Source organism: Homalodisca vitripennis, chromosome 4 (assembly GCF_021130785.1).
Source record: "Homalodisca vitripennis isolate AUS2020 chromosome 4, UT_GWSS_2.1, whole genome shotgun sequence".
NCBI lineage: Eukaryota > Metazoa > Arthropoda > Insecta > Hemiptera > Cicadellidae > Homalodisca > Homalodisca vitripennis.
In genome coordinates, this window is record NC_060210.1 from 114,642,910 (window position 1) to 114,666,594 (window position 23,685).

At 33.7% G+C, this 23,685-nt stretch overlaps 1 protein-coding gene and 1 pseudogene across 1 annotated transcript; both read right to left on the reverse strand.

Moving 5' to 3' along the window:
• Nucleotides 1-101: 101 nt before the first annotated feature.
• On the reverse strand, nt 102-22,788 carry LOC124359959 (isoleucine--tRNA ligase, mitochondrial). Its single transcript, XM_046813153.1, has 17 exons — nt 22,196-22,788; nt 19,023-19,145; nt 18,662-18,815; nt 18,235-18,386; nt 17,699-17,748; nt 17,208-17,506; nt 15,456-15,625; nt 13,654-13,896; nt 12,686-12,843; nt 11,930-12,068; nt 8,849-9,006; nt 7,970-8,113; nt 6,758-6,968; nt 3,981-4,087; nt 2,792-2,934; nt 2,036-2,226; nt 102-344 (listed from the first exon to the last, which is right to left on the reverse strand). The coding sequence occupies exons 1-17, from the start codon at nt 22,394-22,396 to the stop codon at nt 129-131; spliced, it is 2,859 nt and encodes a 952-aa protein (XP_046669109.1). The 5' UTR covers nt 22,397-22,788; the 3' UTR covers nt 102-128.
• Nucleotides 2,627-2,750, reverse strand: LOC124361636 (annotated as a pseudogene).
• Nucleotides 22,789-23,685: the final 897 nt, after the last annotated feature.

A 23,685-nucleotide genomic window follows, 5' to 3' on the forward strand; every position in this document is an offset into this window, starting at 1 on the left:
TTTAGCCTATCAATTAAGGGATAACCCTGTTAAAGTTAAAAATCATATCAATTTTGGAATTCTACCCTGTTTTGGTAAGAGATGTAAATAATAAAACAGAATAAACTGAAAATGTTTATATGTACAAATTACTGGAGATTGGCCAACACTTGAGTACAGCGAGGACACGGCTGGTCGGGGGCGGGGGCAGTGTGTCTGCGGCAGCGCTCACACAGTGAGGGTCCTGCCAGCCCCACCTTCACTTCCACCCCCTCGCCACTATCCACATGGTGCAGCGTCACATGTGATACCTGCAGTATCTCAGCTAACTCTGAGTCACAGCTCTCCTCCTGTTCCTGCAATACCTGTACAAAACAAGACCACTTACAATTAACTGCTAATTAAATGTGGTTTGTGCAAAATATATACTCTATATGGGAATAATTGTAGTAGACCAATCATAATATTTCTTTTGATTTTTGAATATTTAATAACACAAATTGTAATTTTATTTTAATTCTTTTACATGTACGGGAAAAGAATTTCAAATATCAGGGACAAAAATTGATGAAATTACTTTGCACTCAAAATTTTTGTAAGAGCAATGACACTAAATAAGACATGTGCCATAAAAAGTAATATGAATTGCAGTTTTTTTAGTGGCGAGTTCAAACGAAATCAGGATAACTCCAACAAAACATTGCATATAACATTTTTCATCTATATTTGAAGCAACAAATGTTAACTAGTGACAGAATTTTAACGCAACCAATAAGTGTACGTTTCTACGCACTTGCAGCGCACAAGCAAACCATCACTGCTGTCAATTGGTGTGAGCCATTTGCATAAAAAACATGACTGCGGGAATCCACAAACTCACCATTGACGCCAATGTGTGCCTCTGGTTCACAAGCTGTAGGCCGCAAACGTTAAAAAATTTAATCTATCAATTTGTTTTCTTTTGTATAAAGGCACACCAAACTGAATTATATATTTATACTTTTAAATAGGAAAATTAGTTTTACAGTGGAAAATAATTTAGAACATGTGACATTTTTTTAAGTTACTAAATTTTAAATATATCTCTCACCATGCATATTTTTTTAATACTTTCTACAATTTTATTTCAACACTTGAAACTATCCCTGAACTAGCTAACTAAAAGTATACAAAAAACCACAAACTAGGTACTTTTAGGACAGATATAATGAATTTACGAGGGCTATCCAGAAAGTACACATTATGTTTTGATATAAACAATGTTCAAGAAAAAATTGTATTATATACATTTGAAAGTGAAACTAAAATACTATTTTCAACAGTCACCATACAAATTCAGGCAATTATAGCGGTGAACTAGTTTTGAAATTCCAGCGTTATCAAATTGTGCCGCCTGCAGTTCTATATCGTCATGAAAATGCTGTGTCACAATTCACGTGTTTATTCAAGTCTCATGTCCTATAATGATGCGATGAAGCAGTGAGTCACCATCTTTTTCGTAAATGTCAATGAAGTGCCATATGCTGATTTTTATGAGTTATGGTTTTAAGATTTTCGGTACCCATCTTGCACAAAATTTATGGTAACCTAACTTCTACATAACAATTTTGTATAAGAAACTTCTTGAAATTTAAGGAAAACTAAGTGAAAGTTATTTTATTGTGAATCGGCGGTCTTCTTTAATCTTCTCATCAACTTTAGAGACATTTTATTGGTCACAATGCTTGGCCGTTCACTTTGTTTGTCATCATGCACTTTAGTTCAGCCATTTTAAACCTAATACCATTGAAGCACCACCTTCAGTAATCACATCGTTCCCATAAACTTCACAGAGCTGGTGATAAATCTCCGCGATAGTCCGCCCCTAGCGGCTACAGAGCAAAACGTAATGTACTTTTCGTATGAAAATTAATTTTTAGTATCAGGAGCACAAAATAAAAATTTCTAAAATATATATAATCTACTGAGTTATTATCAAACAGTATTTAAAATACCTAGCTCGATCTTTTGTAAACCTGACACTAAGTAACTTTAATGAAATGTTTGACAAAGTGACCTTGAGTTGCTCCCAATGTGGGGAGGCAGCAGACACCACTGCGGCCAGCTCCCAGTTGTTACAGTTGAGAGGGGAGAGTCTCCCCACCTGTTGCTTGATGTCCAGCACCTGCTGTATCAGGGCAGCCACTGGAGGATTGTCCCACTGTGGGCGAGCCCAGGGACCAGTCTTATGGAACAAATAATCACTTTCTGGAACAAAAAGTTAAATATTAATATATACATCTTATATTACATCACTATTCATTAAAATATCCATCCTACTTACCAGTTCTAGATCCGTAAGACTATTTATTTTCCCGAAAGTGAAATCAACTCTGAAAGGATCAAGAGACAGTTAAAAAACCATGAATGAAAAAACAACAGAGGCCATGATTATGATCTCAGAGGAGGACTTCAACACTACTTTGACCAGTGAAAAACGCATCAGAAGTGGTGTAAGGATGGTGGAGGGGAGATATTAAAGGGGATAATGTTAAAAGTTGTGCACCTAATGCGTTTATTTTTTAACCAGATTTCGTATTATTACCGGTTTGATCTAACTTTAAAAATTACAGTAAATACATCCCTCCACAGTACACTTCAGAAAAATAACTAGAGGTACTCTAGACAATAACAGTTTATTAAAGAAATATTGCAATTGAAAAGTATTCAATAATCCATAATTGCACCTTAAATGAACTTCATTGGTTACAATATTGCCACTGCGCAAAGATATACTTGAAATATAGTGCTTTGGACAACAAACAGGATTTACCTTTAAGAGGAAGATAGCTGTAGACCTCCTCGGCTAAGACAGGTGCAACAGGCGCCACCAACCTGGTCAGGGTAATCAATGTGTGGTATAGAGTCCACTGGACAGCTCTGCGGTTGTTGGAGTCCTCAGCATCGCAGTACAGTCTGCACACAGTCAGACCATAACACAGTTATAAATACGACTTGAGACATGTTATCAATCGTGTTGATGTAATTATTAAGAAATCTATAATTTTGCAACTGGTTGTCCTGAAAGGAATCTCTGCTAAATAATAGTTATTTCTATAGTCATTCTTATGATCAGGTTTTTATTATTTTAGACCTTTAATGCATTTTAGTTCCGCATCGTAGGTGTTTTGACATTCTCAGTACATTCTGTGATGTCCAATCCAACGATGATCTAATTTCCAACATATAGTACACAATTTAAATTATAATTAAATTATAATTTAAATTATAATTAAATTATAATTTAAATTATTATTTACTTATAAGTAAATTTTATTATATGTGAATTATTTTAATTCAACTAATGTTCATGTTTTCTAATTGGTTACTAGGATTAGGCTCTCAACATAATTGCTTCATTTCATATTACAACTATGACCGACTAGAATAATTTTAGAGATGCACCAAAATTAAAACGCTTACAAAAACACATCAAATAAATATAAATCACATAAAATCGTTAAATATACATACACATTAAAAAAATTATAAACCTTAATTGTCCAAAAAATAAATCGAAGCCATTGCATACAGGTATAGAAAAACATAAATACATAAAAATACACATTACAACACTACTCTTTAACAATAATTATCCCAGACCAATCAGTAACAAACTCAAATAAAATCTTAACAATAGCCAGATATAATAAATTAACATAATAAATCAAATATAAAAAATTAAAGTTGTGGCACACAGGCACTCATTAATTAGAAGTTCTCGTTCACTTCAATATCCTATTTTAATGAATACTGACCTACATTTAACCTCAATAAAACAAACTATAGAACAATAGTTTTTAAGAGTTTCCTTATATAACACATTATTTCTTGAATTTTTGTGAGACTTGACATTTGTTATGTTGAGACTCTACTGTACACATACTGTTGTAAAAAATACCATCATATGATCTTAAGAAACTGAAATTTCTATTATTTGACATCTGGTATGATGTACTGACCGATCCTTGGTGAGATGGCAGTAGAAGGACGACACCTCGTTGGCAACAAATGTGTTAAGCGTGAAGCAGACCTTGTTATACAGGAAAGTGTTGTACAGCTCTTTCACCTGCGTACAGTTATGCTTTGTTAAAATCCTTCTGACATCATAATAACATGCAACAACAATGTTCAATCATTACATACAACACTAACAAAACACAGCTTTGTTATTTTATAGCTTCTTCCAACAAGCATTATTTTACATTTTTAATGAAACTTCTCAGAGTACTCTAATAGTAATATAATGTTTTTAGTACCGTGGTAAAACTTTGGTAAACCTTTGAACTCGAGTAAATAATTTGTAAACAAAAAAAGAACGAGTAAACAGCACATTGTCACCACCAACTTCAAAAAGAGAGTGGGTGAACAATATAGTGTCCAGATGTATTTTGTTACTATTTCCATAGGTTCGTTTACTATGTTCTTAATCCTCACTGAAGACTTTCATTCATGTGAATTCAAAATGACTCAATGAAACATATTCTCTATAATATTGTTACTCCAAAACTTGCTTCTATTTTTTTATTAATTGCAGTTGCAGTGACTGTTTTATAAATTAATTACTATAACATTAAATAATAACGGTTAATATCTAACATTAGAACTAACAATATATGTAAATAATATCAGTTTAATTTACATTTAAGAAAATGTTCAAACATATCTAAGAGCTATAAAGTTGACTGGTACAGAGGGCTAAAACAAATACATGTAAATTGGCCACTTTAAAATCCATTTTCATTCTTTAAAACATTCATATTTATCATACAGAATATGTATATATGGAGTCACTTCTAAATACAGAGGTAATCCGGAAAGTAAGGTTTGTTTTGCTGTATCTATTCGAGCGGCGAGCATACAGTGCAATGCGCATGCAAGCCGACTCCCACCATGCTGTGCGTACAAAGTGATGCCATTTGCAGTGAAACCATTGTAAAGTGCTGTTTATTGTGCGAATTTAAGATGTTCTAAAAATTAATCAATCTGCCAACTGCAAAATAAATCAGTTATCCGGTTTTTAATAGCCCGGTACGTTCTAGCAGCGGATATTCATAGACAGGTAAATGAAGTATATGGCCTTAATGCGATGAGTGACAGCAAAGTGAGGAAGAAGGTGAAAGCTTTCAAAGATGGAAGGGAAAATGTCCATGATGAACCGCGATCTGGTCAGCCATCAGTGATCACAGAAGATTTTGTCTATGTCATTGATAAAAGATTCATGAAGACTGACCATCCGCTGTACAGCCCTGAGTTGGCACCGAGCAACTTTAACTTTCACACTACCTAAAGGAATTTCTCTGCGGTAAACGCCTCACTCTGATGATGAGGTGAAAGAAGCAGTTAAAGATTGGTTATCCTCACAGACGGTAGACTCCTACGACATCGGAATTCAAAGCTTGTAGAACGTTAAGACAAATGTTTAAACTAAAATGGAAACTACGTTGAAATAAAGAAAGACGTCGGGAATCAAATAAAAAAAGTATTTTTAAATATGTTGTTATATCTTTTTTATATGAAATCAGACCTTACTTTCCGGATGACCCTCGTATAACATATAAAATTCTTACTAAAAAAAGACCATAAGAATTATGCTGGGTTTAATAAATTTAGTTACTGTAAAACACTTATTTCCAAAGCTTAAACACCTTACGGTTTATACGTCTTTCAAACAATAAAGTATTCCAAAGTATACCACAATGAAGTTCTGTTTGAAACAAACCACTGCTAGAACACTCAGAACCATGTGATTTTGGATAAAAATAATTTGGAGTTTTACAAAAAATAAAACTAGTTACATGGGTAAAAAATGTCTTTACACAGTTGGAAAATGAAATGAAGAAGGAGAAAAATTACAACATATTTAAATACAAACTAAAGAAATATTTAACAAAGAAAGCACTATACTCATTTTCAGAATTTCCCAAGATGCTCTATGTTAAAAATACAACAAAAGAAATTATGAAAGATAAATGGTTAGAATCTATACAAGTTATTTCAAAATTACTGTTTTGTTATCACATGTATTATTGGTGCTTTTAATTCTATAATTTAACATACCTATTTTTATTTGTCTCAACTCTATTCAAATACATTGTTACGTACGACTTATTGAATAAAGTTTATTCAGTTTATTTAGACTATGCAAATTCCTAGAATTCTCAGAATTATGAAGTGCCAAGCCTACAGCCAGTCAATTTCACCTTGCTCCTTCTCTCTAAAAAATAGTAACTTGTGGCATGATGGTAAAAGTTGACGATTATTCAGGGGTTTATTAAAATGATCCACTCATCATACCAGTGATGAAATGTTTACTAACAGTATAAAGCCTCAAGCAGATGAGTCAACACTGCTGTTTACTGATTGTGAAATGGACTGTCACCACATCAAGGAAGTGTCACTCAACACTGGTGACTCAAGTATAGTTGTTTATAGTGTTAGAACTCTCAGAGAAAAGTTGACATTTGATTAGTCATCTCCTTTCCTCTCAAAGTCATCCAAGTCAAAATTAGACATTGTTGCTGAACAATACACAGTGCATGGAGTGGTGAATGTATAAAATCAGTGTACAAAATGGGTTTATTTTATTTTTATACTCAATCTTCAAAGGTAATCCTATCAAACTCACAAAAGAATAGTACAAAATCAGAATTAAAACACCACTAAAAAATTTAAAACTTTAAAATCAAATTCAGAATTTAAATTTATGTATCTAAAGAAATTCTACAACGTGACTTACTTGAGACTCCAAGTGGTACAGACAGTGTAGCATGTATCGGTCCAGATGACATAGTACAGGAGGTTCTACAGTAGAGGGCAGTGAGTGTACACCCCCTAGAAGGAACCTGAGGACAGAGCGCAGGCGTTGCACTGAGGCCTTGCTGTCTGCAAGTGTGGTTGTACTCACAGGGACACTAGACTGCTGAGTGGCATGAGCAGCCACCCACCACCTACATATCACATATAAAAACTGAGACTCCAAGTTGTGCAGGCAGTGAGTGTAATAAAATATAGATTACAGCCTAGAAGGAAAGATTACAGCCTAGAAGGAAAGATTACAGCCTTCCGCACCGCCTAGAAGGAACCTGAGGACAGAGCGCAGGCGCTGCACTGAGGCCTTGCTGTCTGCAAGTGTGGTTGTACTCACAGGGACACTAGACTGCTGAGTGGCATGAGCAGCCACCCACCACCTACATATCACATATAAAAACTGAGACTCCAAGTTGTGCAGACAGTGAGTGTAATAAAATATAGATTACAGCCTAGAAGGAAAGATTACAGCCTTCCGCACCGCCTAGAAGGAACCTGAGGACAGAGCGCAGGCGCTGCACTGAGGCCTTGCTGTCTGCAAGTGTGGTTGTACTCACAGGGACACTAGATTTAATTTTTTTTTAAGAAATCAGTATTAGAAATAGTACTAAAACGTACTACAATATAACTCAAAAAGTAAAAAAAAAACATATCTTTACATTTTTTTATTTGAAATCTTTTATTTGGCTTTGTATCTCCGAATATTTGATTCACTCCTATATTTTCTTCATAAAATCCATTGATACATAAAAACATAATACAGTTCTGAACCAGCAAAAAAAAAATTAATTAATTAAAAATAAAAACATGAAATATCAAGTTTTGTGGATGTTTTCATAAAATAATGCAGACTATTTAATAGTACAAATACGGAAATCACACACACACATAACAAATAATTTTTAAACAAGATATATCAGTTCTAGGCAAATGTAAATTTAAAATGCACTTGTATTATTACAAAACTTGAACAGAACATAACATTAAAACATATAGTTCATTCAGAAATTATTAACATATTCAGCGGGGTAATACGAACAAATAAAACAAGTGTAGTCCTCAGACCTAAACATTTTTCTGACAGAACTCTTGAGATCCAAAATCTAGCATCCAGTCGAAATCTAGACAAACCATTCCCTACCTTAATGTATCGACTCCGTAAGCTGGCTGCTGTTTGTTGTCTGCGCCCCCACGCACGATAGTCTGGGGGTTCACAACGTTCCCAAGGGACTTGGACATCTTCACTCCATCCCCATCAACAGCAAACCCGTGTACAAATACTGTCCTGGTCAAACAAGGGTCGAATCTCAATTCAATCTTTTCGGAATCGTAACAAATTTACAATTATCAAACTGGCAATCAAACTTCTCCATAGGTAAAGTTTTTCTGGTACCTCGTACTTTGTTTCATCTTTATTATACTATCACTGCCCAGAGATTTGGCAAAATCATACCATTAATACCTTAAATTTTGATTAATAATATACATAATTTTGAGTAAGTTAAAAAAAAAAATGGTTTAAAAACAAGTACACATGGTTCAAAATGCTAACTTATTATAAGTAAATATTTCAAGGTTCACTTTCGGTCTTGTTTACTAATTACGTTTTTTTTTAACTAATTTCACTTTAGAAACCAATAAAAAAAAATTTAAAACACTACCTGGTGTCTTGAGCCTTTTACTCAGTTGGTGAGTTCAGGGAGCACACTCGGGATTGATATTCACGGTAATGTTGCAATCCTGAGGGTTTATACTTTTATGCTTTTACCTTATATAGTTTAGTTAAAATAAAAACTAGCTTTAAACTTAAAAAAATAAAATTGTTTTAATTGTAATGGTGTTATTGGAAAGTTAATTGATTTATTAGTGGTGTGTAAAGTGTTCAATATGTAAATAAATAATGAAAATTTAAACCCAGTAAGGTACTGATTAAATCAATCATGCAAACGTTCTTCTTATCACATAAAAACATGTTTCATTTCTCATAAGTCGCACAGCCAATTATTAACAAGTTGCTCACTTGTAAGGTGATGTGCCCTGCAGAGCCACAGAGGTGATGAGGGAAGATTGGAACCAACCATTGAACTGGTCAACTCCCTCCAAGTAGAGATCAGCTGTAGGGGAGTCCAACACACCAGACCACGAGAGCCCACTGTCCAGCCAGATGTCCAAGATATCCTGTACAGACAGTCATTTAGAGCTCAGATCTTACCAGAACTAATACTTTAGTAGCGATCAACTGGTCAGAAATCCAAATCTGAGAATCGACTATCCAGCCAGATGTCCAAGATATATTCCATAGACAGTCACATTAGAGCTCAGATCTTACCAGAACTAATCTTTTAGTAGCGATCAACTGGTCAGAAATCCAAATCTGAGAATCGACTATCCAACCACATGTCCAAAATATCCTACATAGAAAGTCACATTAGAGCTCAGATCTTACCAGAACTAATATTTTAGTAGCGATCAACTGGTCAGAAATCCAAATCTGAGAATCGACTATCCAACCAGATGTCCAATATATTGCATAGACAGTCACATTAGAGCTCAGATCCCACCAGAACTAACCTTTTAGTAGCGATCAACTTTTCAGAAATCCAAAACTGAGAATCGACTATCCAACCAGATGTCCAAGATATCCTGCATAGACAGTTACATTAGAGCTCAGATCCTACCAGAACTAATCTTTTAGTAGCAATCAACTGTTCAGAAATCCAAAACAGAATCGACTATCCAATCAGATGTCCAAGATATATTGCATAGACAAGTTACATTAGAGCTCAGATCTTACCAGAACTAATCTTTTAGTTGCGATCAACTATTCAGAAATCCAAATCTGAGAATCGACTATCCAACCACATGTCCAAAATATCCTACATAGAAAGTCACATTAGAGCTCAGATCTTACCAGAACTAATATTTTAGTAGCGATCAACTGGTCAGAAATCCAAATCTGAGAATCGACTATCCAACCAGATGTCCAAGATATATTGCATAGTCACATTAGAGCTCAGATCCCACCAGAACTAACCTTTTAGTAGCGATCAACTTTTCAGAAATCCAAAACTGAGAATCGACTATCCAACCAGATGTCCAAGATATCCTGCATAGACAGTTACATTAGAGCTCAGATCCTACCAGAACTAATCTTTTAGTAGCAATCAACTGTTCAGAAATCCAAAACAGAATCGACTATCCAATCAGATATCCAAGATATATTGCATAGACAAGTTACATTAGAGCTCAGATCTTACCAGAACTAATCTTTTAGTTGCGATCAACTATTCAGGAATCCAAAACTGAGAATCGACTATCCAACCAGATGTCCAGGAAATCCTTTACACACAGCCACATCACAAATCTTGTTTTACCCGACCTTATTCTACAAGAACAACCTTATAACTGTTGTCTAAAAATACCTTATTCTGAAACATAATCTCAATCAAAATTCTGGTCTATAGCCCCGGAACTGTATAATTAATGAAAATATGGTACTATAACTTGTCAGAACAGTTTTTTTTTTTTTTTTTTTTTTTTTTTTTTTTTTTTTTTTTTTTTTTTTTTTTTTTTTTTTTTTTTTTTTTTGCTCTCTTAGGACAAGAAGCTTATAAATTGCACTTAGTCCTGTAAGGACCTTTGCGCTGCTTCCGGGAGTGATAGGATATTCAGGATGGGTAAGGTTAGGGAGTAGGGGCCGCCTCCTATCGAGATCCATGAGGAAGAATTAGGGCACTACATCTCAAAGTCATCCCGGAAGAAGGGAGGCCAGCTGTGAACCAGCCTCTCCAGTCAAAGTAGGCAGGGGGGGCACACCCTTGTTGAGGTTAACAAGAGCCTCTGAGGTAAGGGAACAAACCCCACCAACTCCAACAGCCATATTCCACAGTAGACTAGACCTATTGAATTGCCCATGAACCCCAGAATCTCAATATTTGCGGTTAGTGATAAGCCGCTACTGGACATCCATAAGGTTGCCCAGATTGAAGTGGCACTTCGGTTTTTGCTGTGCCCAGTGGTGGGTTCAACTGGTAGGTATAAACCAGCCAGAAGTGATCCCTGCTGGGTATGTCAGAACAGTTCCGATTGTTGTGATTTTCACTATATAATTCGGAACGATCGTTACGTCATAATTGGTAAAAAAAAGAGTTAAAAGTGCTCCACACGGGGTTGTCAAAGTTTTAACAATTAAAAAATAACAAATATACAATACAGTAAAATACTTATTCCCAGGAGGGTTATACCTTCAAGTACCAGAACCAGAACCTACACTGGGTAATGTAAAACCGATGTATCGCTATGGGCAACCATATGGATGTCCTGGAGCGAAATGTAACTAACTGCAAATCTCCAGATATTGGAGTGCAAGGGTAATTGATAGATCTTGTCTACTGCGGACTGTTCGAGTTAATGGGGCTTCTTAAGTGATAAAGCAAGTTTCCAGCCTAGACATAAGGGCATGCATGGCTTTTAACAGGAAGTGGCCTCTACCTCCAATCTTACCTATTCTGAATATCCTGTCCATAAGCAGTACAAAGTCCTTTTAAGACTAAGTTCAATGAGTGGTTTTTCAGCTTCTTATTTTAAGAGAATGGAAAAGAACAAAATGGTATTACATGAATCTATTCCAAAATTACTTCTCTGAAAAAACCATCCATGTAAAGTATTTCCTCAACAAGTCCCATCAGAACTGCTGACTCACCAAACCTTATTAAACATGAGGATAACTAAACTTGTTACATCAAATTTAATACTGCAAGAACTCACATTTCAAATTAGAAATATCAGATCTTATCCTCTAAATACTTGCCTAAACATTTAATTGCTGTGATGTTAATCATTAAATATTATTCAATACAGTCTAGTTTTAAGTACAATTAATATTGTCTCTGTCAAACCAAAATGACTTATTGGAAGGAGCCATAATCAGTAACACACTACTTCTGTAATTAATTGTTTGAAAGTGCACTGATTACATTGATTAAATAATGCATGTTATTACAATATCAAGCATTAAAACATGTAAATGGACTCATAACGATTTTTAAATACACGAATATAGATATAAATATTATGATGATATCAAAGTATTGATGTATACCTGACCCCTTTCAACGCCAGTAGTCTCAACATTCTGTTTGTCAAGAAGATGTGTTGGAGCTAACTTCGAAAGAGAACTGCTCCACCAGAAATCGTCACCTTCTGAGTCCAACAGTTGGCAGTAGTGGTTAATTAGGTCTCTGGCCAACAGATAACAAGGCATTAGACTTTTGCAACAATTATAAATTATAGTATTTACTATTTGAAAAAGTTATCAATTCTGAAAATAGCTCAAAGTCTGAATAATATAGAACTCTATTTTACTTCAAAACTCTTTATTTTGTAAGTGAAGGTTACAGTGGAAAAACAATATGAGAAATTGGAGCTACTAGATTTATATTTTGCAATATTTTGACTGCATGTAAAAAATATATGTGTGCGTGTGTGATACATAAATAAATGTGTATGGGCACGTACTCTACATAACACAGTTTTGGACTGATTCTGTTCAAATTTAGCACAAACCTCCCTTGTTCCACAAATGGATAAGTTAGATCTTGGATAAGTTCGTTAACTGGCTAAATCCAATGAACGGAAATGGATTTGACAGAAATTCCAGTTAAAAAAATTGTTTTTCACATGAAATTCAAATGATGACTATTCTATGGTAAATTACTCTTTGGGAGATGATAGGCTGGCCGGAGGAAGTGTATAGTACAGGTACAGGAACACCCCACACTCGCTGTCGGGAGATGCACCAGAATGGTCTTGTCTGTATCTGAGTCAATTGATGACTATGCTATGGTTGATTACTCACTGGGAGATGATAGGCTGGCCGGAGGAAGTGTATAGTACAGGTACAGGGACACCCCACACTCGCTGTCGGGAGATGCACCAGAATGGTCTTGTCTGTATCTGGGCCACGAGACCGGCCTCTCCACGATCCGGCACGATACTGACACCTTTTAGCGCTTCCTGTTGTGAGTGTATAGTAAAACACAAATATTTGTACAAAAATTGAATATAAAAAATATAGTTTATGGTATAAGATTTAACAAAACTAAGGTATTAATCAAGTTGGTACTGTAAGAACATATCTCTATTAAATGACTTTAAGTAAGATCAAACAAATCATACACATTTATAGGAGAAAGTTCACTTCCCAAGATAAGATTTGAAAAGAGATCGAAAAATTAAACTTGGGGTATAGTTTCACGCCAATGGGATGTATTTTTTTGTACATTCAGTATTTTGGATATTTTTCTCCTCCTCAAAAAGATATATAAAGGTTCCAATAAATCAAACTTTTTAATGTTTCCTTTGATACATTGTTTGAAATGGCACAAAAAGCATTAGTTTTTGGATAAATCAAAAGTTTATCAAGCTTAAAATAATTATCTTTATTTTGTATTTGCACACAATACTGTACAAGAAAAAATGTCAGTACATAATATGAATCTTGATTCATTAAGTATTTTGCATTCAATGTTTATCACTTGATTAATGTTTAGCCCCAGATCTATTGCATAAATATGTCAAGTGATTATGAATATTTATTGTAATATTATCAATTTTTTAATAGAAACTAAGCTTTTATTTCAATGACAACTGAAATATAAGTTTTTATCACGCAAAATACTAAGATTTTATTCGTTCAGATGCAATATTACGATTGTAGGTAGTAAAATAAAATGAAGAAAGATTATTTACACCCAAATTTTGTTATGACTGACAAAAAGTTTGCAAACTTGGGGCATGACAAATGAGACTCTATCAGTGACTTACGAGCACTTGTCCCTTGAGGCGGGAAGTGTCCAGGAACCACTGATGGCTGGCTCGCAGGATGACGGGGAGTCCGCTGCGCCAGTCGTACGGATATGAGTGTCTAAGAGTGTCCACGTGTACCAACGCACGGCGGTTCCGACAGAGTTGCAACACTCGCTCACAGCCTGTCGTTAACACTGCTAACCCGGCCAGTTTCGGTCCTGCTTCCTCCGTGTACATTCCTCCCTCGTCCACCAGGCACGTCTAAGTGAACAGAGCAATCCCACACTGTTCCTCTTTGTGTCAGTTCCAAAATAAGCAAACAATTTAAATTTAATAATTCAAAAACTATTCTAGATTACTGTTTTAGTTGCAAATGTATAGCAACCTTAATAGTTTTATTAAACTAGAATGATTTTTTGTTTAGTAATAGTCCAAAGTTTCAATTATTTTTTAAATGTATTATTTCCAAAAATGCCATGCAATTTTTATAAATTCTGCAAGGTTACTCGAAAGTCATAACCTTGTTATATATTAGTACATTTTTATAACTATTTTTATTTTATCAAAAAACAAGTGAGTTTAACACCTTTTATACTCAAAACCAGCTTAGACACAAAATATTAAAAAATACAAATCTAATTTTATTTTTTTAATTTTCCAAAATTTTAAGGAATTGACAACCACCTATTTCGATTATTAACTTTTATTGTTGCTAATGATTGATCAGCTTTCTTTACGTAAAATGTTTTACACAATAAATATTTATTTTTCATGCAAACTAATATAAAATATATGTAAAAATACTACATTTCAAAATATTACGTTTTACAATATTTTTTGAATGCCCGAAAAACCGTAAATTATTATCTGGTCACCTGGATGTTAACACTTTATGCATGTTCAAAAATGTCCAGTTATCCAGACATTGGTATTGAAAAAGTTACCTACAATGTTATCTTATAATAAGTGTAGAAATATTCCCCAAATAAAAATTACTAAAATGGATTGGAAAACACAGTCATATGGTTTAGGTTTGAATACACCTGTTGAGATTGCTTTGTTGTTAATTGCTTTCCATTTAATAAGATTTAACTTCATATTTCGCTATGTGATAGTAATAACTATAACTTAAGAATCGTAAAAAAACAGGAACACAATTTGCTGCCTATTACTACTTTTCAAACAATGCCTGTGTATTATACTACTGATCTATGTAAACTATTCAGCTTTAATTTATAGTGCATATGAATTATTGTTCTTTTGAATACTTCTAATTAATTTAGAAACCTAAAAAGGCATTTTGGTTTAATTTTATGTGTAATATTTTTATTTGATGAAAACAAATTATCTATAAAACTAAATCACTTTAATATTTCAACAGAATTTGCAATATTTTTATTCTTTATAAAGTTTTGGCCTTTGTACATAAATACATTCACAATTAGCTTTAATGTTACCCCTTTAATCACAACATTGTAGTCTGTATAAACAAAGAATTTAAGAAACAGGATATTGAAATAATAATAGATCTATATTTGTACCAGGGACCCTAAGAATGTCAATTTAAAATGTCAAAACAATCAGTTCAATAATTTAACCGTGACAGCAAAACAAATGAATAATATTTATAATATTATTAGGATGTAATTTTAGTTCTACATGCCCGATAAATTTTGTAATAAGAATGATTACATTTGATTTTCTACACTTGTGTTTAGAAGTTAAGTGGCATAAAGGAGTTTTACGTCCTAACTTTGCCAATATAATAAAACTATAGTGGTATACTATATTAAAAACTATATTTAAAAAAGTAAACTTACAACAGGCAAGTTGTTTATCTTGCCAAGTTTGAAGTCATCAGGACCATGGGCTGGAGCTGTGTGGACCAACCCCGTGCCCTTGTCCGCCGTCACATGCTCACTAGGCAGGAATGGCAGAGTTTCATCATCTCGCAGAGGGTGTTCATACCGCAAAGATGACAGCTCACTGGCTACATCAGTCTCACATCACTGCTACAGTATTTACTGTTTATGTTTAGGTATGGCCTAGTTACTAGAAGATGAGGTTGGAGAAATGTGGGTTATCAAAGAAGATATACAAGATGAGAATGGAAGAAAGAAGAATGAGAAGACATCTAGGGACACTTAGATGAAAGAAGTGAAAGAAATTGTGGAGAAAGAAGGGCTAGCTGAGGACACTTGAAGAAAGAAGATGAAAAGACAGGAATTGGCAGAATTTTCTGTCAAAAAACTCTATATACCTGTATTATGGAAACTGTTGAGGGTAATGATGAAGAAAGGATAATAACCTATCACCTCTAATTGAAAGTGATGATGTTTTATTTAGGTACAAACCTTAGGTTTGTCTCAGGACAAAATCCACTCTGTCATTTAAAATATAGTAATTTGAATTTTCCTAGTTTGATTACATTTCAATTCCCAGTTTAGGGAACACTTATTCTGAAAATCTTAGCTGATTACAGAGTTACAGCTGATTGAGAATGTTTAAAATCAAGGTTAAGACAGTTGATTAGCAGATATTTTACCTCTCTTAAAGAATTCTTCCTAATTGCATTCTTAAAATGTATGTTTCCATCATTTGTTTGAAAGTAGTAAACAAATGTTCTCATTTACTTAAATATATAATGTTGTTTACTACAGATAGTATATACTATAGTGTACAAGAAGAAATGTGGGAGGACAACTGTACTTATTTTGTAATTCAAGGACATGCATTAAAACAATATATGCTTAAATCTGCCTAGAAAATTTCTTGTGTTTTCACTTTACTATGCTGTACCATACCCTGTTAGGAAATTTCCGGAGTCACTATAAACTTATCTACTTATTTATTTCATGATAGGAAAAAGACAAGAATTTTTTAGTTACAATATTTACAATATTTAACAATAAAGTGTAGTAATAAAATGTTAAATAAAACAAACAAAGATAACTAGAAAGCATTAAAAATGCACCTACATATTGTTAGCAAATAGTTGAAGAATAAAAGGAGTATTTGGAGTTAAATTAATGTTGTATGCTCTAGCAGTTAATATGAGACCTAAATTTATATGGTGAATTAACCTTCATGCTTTGATTAACATTTTTAAATATGGCAATTTTGTGTTGATGCTTGTGCGTTATAATTAAAATTGTTTAAGAGAACATACAGTCTACATATTTTACTGAAAAGACGCTGGTAATCTAACATCTAATGCATCTAACAAGATCCCTTACTTTGTTATTGCTGTCTTTGTTAATGTTATGTTATATTTACTGTTTTAGATTACATAGTTTAGTGTTGTTATTCTGCTTCAATCAACTCAGTATATTTTTTGACAAAGTACTCATATGTTCCCAACATACATTATTTATTGATACTATTGTAAATGGTTAATCGTTTATAAATAAATAAATGTCGCAAACACTTTTTCAAACATCTATGTGCCAAAAGATTTGCAGAGGACAATTCACATGGAGGTTGATTAATTTAATTTCTAATTGTTCCATTGTGTAGTAAATCAGAATTCTACTATACTTGAATATCTACACTTGCATCTAACAGGTACCTACCGGTGATCTCTCTGACCGTGGTGAGGCGTTTGCCGAGTATGGTTGCCAGTCGATCAGCCAGGGTACTCGCCACGATGTAGCGGCTCGACTCCCCTTCCATCGTGACTAGACAGTAGGCTAGGTTAGGGCTGTAGGCTATAGCCTGGTTGGCAGGCAGCGTCCAGGGGGTGGTGGTCCACACTAGAGCATACACCTCATCCCTCCAAGTGGCAGGGCCTCCCACCACGCGCATGCGGACATGTGCTGAAGTACTCTCGTGGTCTTCTTTGTACTCTAGTTCTGACTCGGCCAGAGCCGTCCTGCCAACCCAAATTACAGATGAAGTAGGTAGAACAATAACAACAGAAGGAAGGTGAACTGCAGCTAAATTGAACATTCAAATTGAATCAACCCCTCCTATGATAGCTACGTTATGTGTAGATTATTTCGAATAAACTCATTTCTGATTATGAGTATGACCAAAACAAAACTATAAGTCATAAGATTTTTACCTGGAAGATGGGGACCAGTACACCGGCTTCACATCTCTGTAGATTAGCCCCTGAAAAGAACAAATATTACTTAAACTTCAAATGTTATGCTTCGTTGTTACATTGTTTGTCTAATTATAAGAAATAATTCCATGCATGCAATTAACATATTCACTGTTGTAAAAACAGCCAATGGTGTATTCAGTGTGGGCAAAATTTATACTCATAAGTTTAATAATTGCAACAGTATTATTTTTGTTCCTTATCCAAAGAAAGTATCATATTATCATATGATGTACGCACGTATAATTGACATCACTGCCCAGAGACTATTCACACAGCATTATTTTCTATAAACTACAGTTAATAATCAAACTACTTTTAACGACGTCATCTAAGCTCTGTAAGAACAAAAATATATTAGTATTATCGTAGCTCTAATAGGATCTAAAAATCAAATTTTTTATCATTATGAATGCAATAATAATGCTATGATTTACCCGGACCCAGCCATAACAAACAAGTTAGGATGGATTTCAACACTCTAATATTCTCACCTGTTCATAAAGTTTGTAAAACTGTTGTAGCTGATTTTTCACATATGCCTTGTCAAATGTGAAATAGCAGCCATCCTCCCAGTCGGCCATCACGCCCCAAGAGCGGAACACAGCTTTCTGGTCTCTTATCGCTTCTTTGGCAAACTTTCGAGCTATGAAATTATGCCAAAGATATTATGTTGAAGAATTTAAATGTCATACAAATAAAGACAATTCATGGCCACCAACAATTATTGTAAATTTTATACGTTAAATAGTTAAATAATTATTTCAGAAATTTTCCTTCAAAAATGTTATAAAAACTACTATGGTAAATTTATGAGACTTGTGTGTTTTAATGTCTATTACTTCCAAAGCTTTTTATTATTTTTATACTTAAATTCTCAAAATTTCTTTATTTCCTGGATGTTTATATAAAAAAACTGACCTTGTGCTCGTACAGCGAGAGGTGACAGAGACATTACATCTTGTCCTGCCATAGCCTTCAACTCTATCGGCAATCCATGACAGTCCCACCCAGGCTTGTAGTGTATCTTATGACCTTGAAGCAGTTTGTGTCTGGTAGTTATATCCTTCAGGACCTGAGGAGCAAAGGAAACAGTTCATTGTTCAATTCTTATTTTTTGTTTACTTATATGTAGGTATATTAGAAGTCAAGTAAAAATTTAAAAATCAAAAAGCGGAAATCATAAACAGTATCTAATATTGTCTAATACTCATATCATAAACGCTAAGGAAAGGCCTACAAAATATTATCTGTCAATTATAGTTGACTGAAGTAGACAAACCTTGTTTATAGCATGACCCATATGAGGCACACCGTTGGCGTATGGAGGGCCATCGTGTAGCACAAACTCAGGCCCACTCACATGTTTACGCTGCCACTCGTACAATTCAGCAAAGCCACATTCCTGTTGGAAAAATCTTATTTTGAGAATAAAAAAGATAAATGCTTCCAAGTTGTTTTGAGAACATGGTTGTTCACAATATTTTGTAATAAGTATAATACAGTAACTGTCTAAATTATTCGTTTAAAAACATATAAACATATCTAATTGTTACATTTCTATCCCTTTTTCTAGACCTATTGATTATAATAATTTCAACCTATCTTTATAACTATAAATGTGTATACAAAACATTAATAGAAAATTAATTTAGCCTATTTTCCGGGAGGTGACAATGGAAAAGTTTATCTGTAAGCATAAGTCAAGTTGTACCTAATAATTGTATTGATGTATGAAGAATAGTATCAAAAATAAATTGAGATATTCAATAAAAACATTGTACTTGTCATTTACAATATGTACTCGTACATTAAACACAAAATCGACATTGTAATTTCATACATGATGATTTAAAAGAGAATGTATCATTCAGGATTTAGAATTAAAAAGTTACGAGTTTCATATGGAGATAAAAATTATTTGTTCTTAAAAAAGGGAGCTCATTTAGTTTATATTTGTTGGTTTAAAAGCTGTGATAAATTACATGTCAATTTATAAATATATAAAGACAGTTTTTATTATAGCATTGTTTAACCATTGCTAAGCCATAAGATGACATTTTAATGCTTTCCTGAATTTCTTTCATTATTAGTGTTTATTTCATCAGCATACACGTACACACAGCATCGCTCCCATAACATCCCAGGTAACCAACACGAGGATCCAATATGAATCACTGGGGGACACCATAAAGTACTGGCTGCAGTTTTTAACAAAACCTTTTTACATATCTACTTGAAAGCCCCTATTTCAAACTACTGGTTCCTAATTTATTATATACATATCAAACCAAGCATGCTCTATCCTGTAAATTCTCGGGCCTCCAAGTCTTTCTAATTACTTTTTAATCTGTTTGATCTGTATTTTTAAATCTTTAACCACTGTTACAGCTATCAGCTATTATGTTGTGTTAATTAGAGTTATAATTTACTGGCAAATTAAATGATCTAACTAAAGAAAAGTACAAAAACCATAAGTACAATAACACCATGGGCGCTGTTAACAGAATGGACATGATGGTCAAATATAATTAGCTAGAGGTACGCAAAAGTGGTACAAAAAACTATTCTTTCATATTCTGGATTTGGTAGTGCTCAATGCTCATGCATTATTTATGTGTAAAATTGGCAAACAACCATCTTGAGGTCATACGCCAACTCCTGGCAAGAAAATATAGAGACACAGTTTCAGCATAAAAAATAGTTTTTATATTTCCTTTATATATGCTTCCCCCAATAGTTTCATAAATAAACTGTTATATTAACAACCATTAATTTACGTTTAAGATGTTTATCCATATAATTGATAACTATTTGCTTTAAATAATGCATTTATATATTTGTTAAAACCTACTGAAAACAGGAAAAGTACTTGGTGCTGGATACCATGCAACTATACTTGGTGCTTCAATGGCACTATGGGCATGGACTCGAAGTGTTTAAAGTATTAAAAACGACTAGGCTTAAAAATTAAATTTATTAAGATAACTCATTTCGTTAAATAAGAAATTCTGCAATCCATGCTAACAAAATATCTAGTACCTACGAAAATAACGCTGCAAGTGCTAAGTTTGTGTATTATGGTCACAGCCTTGTTCGTTATTTCATAATGACAGATATAAACTTTAATAAGTTGCCTACACTCGTTAGTTGTTTTTTTTTTAATGTTTGAATTGCTTTTATCAAATGAAATATTCGATACCACTACAATTTATTTAACTTAACATGACTTCAACTTATTAATAAACATATTAATGTTTAATGTAAACAATAAATAGCACAAAGTAAATACTTTTTGGAAAATTTGAAAATGGTGATTAAGGTAATTCTGAGCAATTACTTGGTCAACCCCAAACTTTTTCATATTTTACTACAATAATCTAGAGGTGTATGTGAAATTAAAAAAACATAATTTAGGCCCCGGAAAGTTAACGTAAACGAAAAATAATACTGAAATGAGCAGAATTTTTATCCAAATGAACAATGTTTTTCTTTAATTTCGAGCTACAAATTAATTAGTTGTTATCGAGTTGAGACGAGTGCCTCCGGCCATCAGTTCGGGCTTTGGCAGCACTGCCCCCCGCTGATGTCAACAAAAGAAAAACATCCCTCGAGTTAGTACCTATCAGTATAATATCAAATTCTAGAGGGCAAACTTTGATGCATTGCAAAATGCCGTATTCATACAAAAAACGTTTTAACTTTTCCTGACCTTCACTTGAAACCGTGAAACTAAGTAACGTGTTCTCACACCCATCACATAAAAAAGGATTATCGGAGGAACTACTAGACATAACGGTACTGTCACAACTGGCCTTCCGCACATCTCCCGCAAGCCACTGTTATCGCGTGGACTTTGAACCTTCTTATCACTCGGCAACCTATAGGACGGCCTTGTGGGGCTTCAATTATATGTTTCTTGCTTTCTGAGAACATCCTTATGGCCGTAGTAAAATATGAAAAAGTTTGGGGTTGACCAAGTAATTGCTCAGAATTACCGTGATTAATAATAGAGTGAAAGTTATTAGCAAGCCGTCGTCATTGAGAAGTTGAGGAGTAGAATACTGACAGACTTTCTAGCAGACCATCTATGTAATATTTGGTAACGCAGCGAAGTGAACCTGTCTTGGGACATTCCTTTCCTCTGTTTCATAAAAGCGGTTGCTCACTACTCTCGGAAAAGCTGTGAGTACTGTAAAGTGTCACTGATATGTAGGTCTTGTTGGTTTGATTTTAAAATTATTTTTGTATTGTAATATGCTATTTTTGTTGTTATTGTAGCATAGTTATTTTTTGTATAATTATTATATAGTGTCGAAGTTGGATAATACATTGAATCATTCAATATTAACAATTGAATAACGAGTGTAGGCTATTTATTAAGTATCACTTGCATGGTTAACTTGTTATCCTATTGTATAGTAATCAAATAATTTACATAATTTCACTTCTTACTTTTATAATCTTCTCATCTTGTTCTACTCTTTTGAAACCGCTTAACCATAGTGGAAATTCTGTTTTTGGGAGCAAAACTGTATGCGAGTACTTCTTTTTTTCATTGTTGATTACTTTTTTTGCTGCTGTATGTTTAAAACACTTATTACATGACTCAGACAATATCTTGAATAGTGGTGTTGGTTTTGAGGAATAATACATGTTTAAATAATGGTTTAATTTTCCTTTTTATTATATTATCTAATGCTAGATTTATTTAGTAGATACTATACAAACATGAATAGTAATATTATATTTATTAATAAATACGAGTTTTGATATTGTACTTAGAGCGATATGGAATAAAACTTCAGCCACTATTTCTACCTAATTTTGAAATGTGAAAATGGTTAAAAACTGCTAACATATTTTTGAAGTTGTGCCCTGACATTTCTGCATTTGACTGAGAAGACACACATATTTACAGTAAAATGCAGTGAAAAATTATACCCTTTCCAGTAATATGTGATTTTTTTTTTATCAATAATACACACTTAGCAATACTTAACCTAACTACAAAACATCAATATAACCTCCCACAACTAAAAAGGTAACAAAACTGTTAATTTTAATTTCACAGCCTCTTGTATTAGTTACATTACAATAGACTGGACAAAATGAGGTTCTGTTGGTGAGGTATAGTCAAAGTTGTAGCGGCTCTTCGAACAATATTATCAGTCAAAGAAACTCCAGATTTCAAGTCCTAAAATCTTACTATCCCGTGAAAGACAAAATTAAAATTGTGATAGATTTGAATCGCATCAATCAAAAAAGTTTTAATTCTCAGACTATCCATTTTCTTGAATCAAGCAAAAACTGGGTTTAAAACATCTGTTTTACCGGTATTTAAATTTCTATTTTATGGACATTAAAATTAATTATTATAGTTCTTGCTACATTGAACAGAATACCCATCTCAATTTGTATGAGCAGTTTCTTGTAGTTTTTGTTAGTAAGTTACACAAGTTCTAGCCCAAAGGTCCAGACGTTGGAATGGACAGTTTACACAGTCGGAGTCTGGCTGAGACGGCGAGTGCGAAGTTAAGCAAGTTATGAACTTCTAATATGTGATATTCCACATAAAATTCAGATACATATAGCTTGTTATTGTATAATAATAAAATAATTTAAGTAATTTCACTTAGTAATTACCACTTTCCCTAGTGGTACAATACAATGAATGTTCAATTGTACTCGTTATCCATTTGTTACTCATTTTAGGCCTGCATTACACTAAGCCGCTGAGTTGCACCGATAGCATTCTACTTTTTTTTAGCATCTAATTGTATTAGACCTTAATGCACTAGGGTAGCCTGTGGCGCAGATGGAAATTCAGTGATGCAACACTAAAAGTCAACTGGCGAGCTCGCTGTTGACGGATCAGCCGAAAGTTGCTAAGCTGCGTTTTATTTGCATATTGATTTAAATACAACTTATTATACAATAACGTA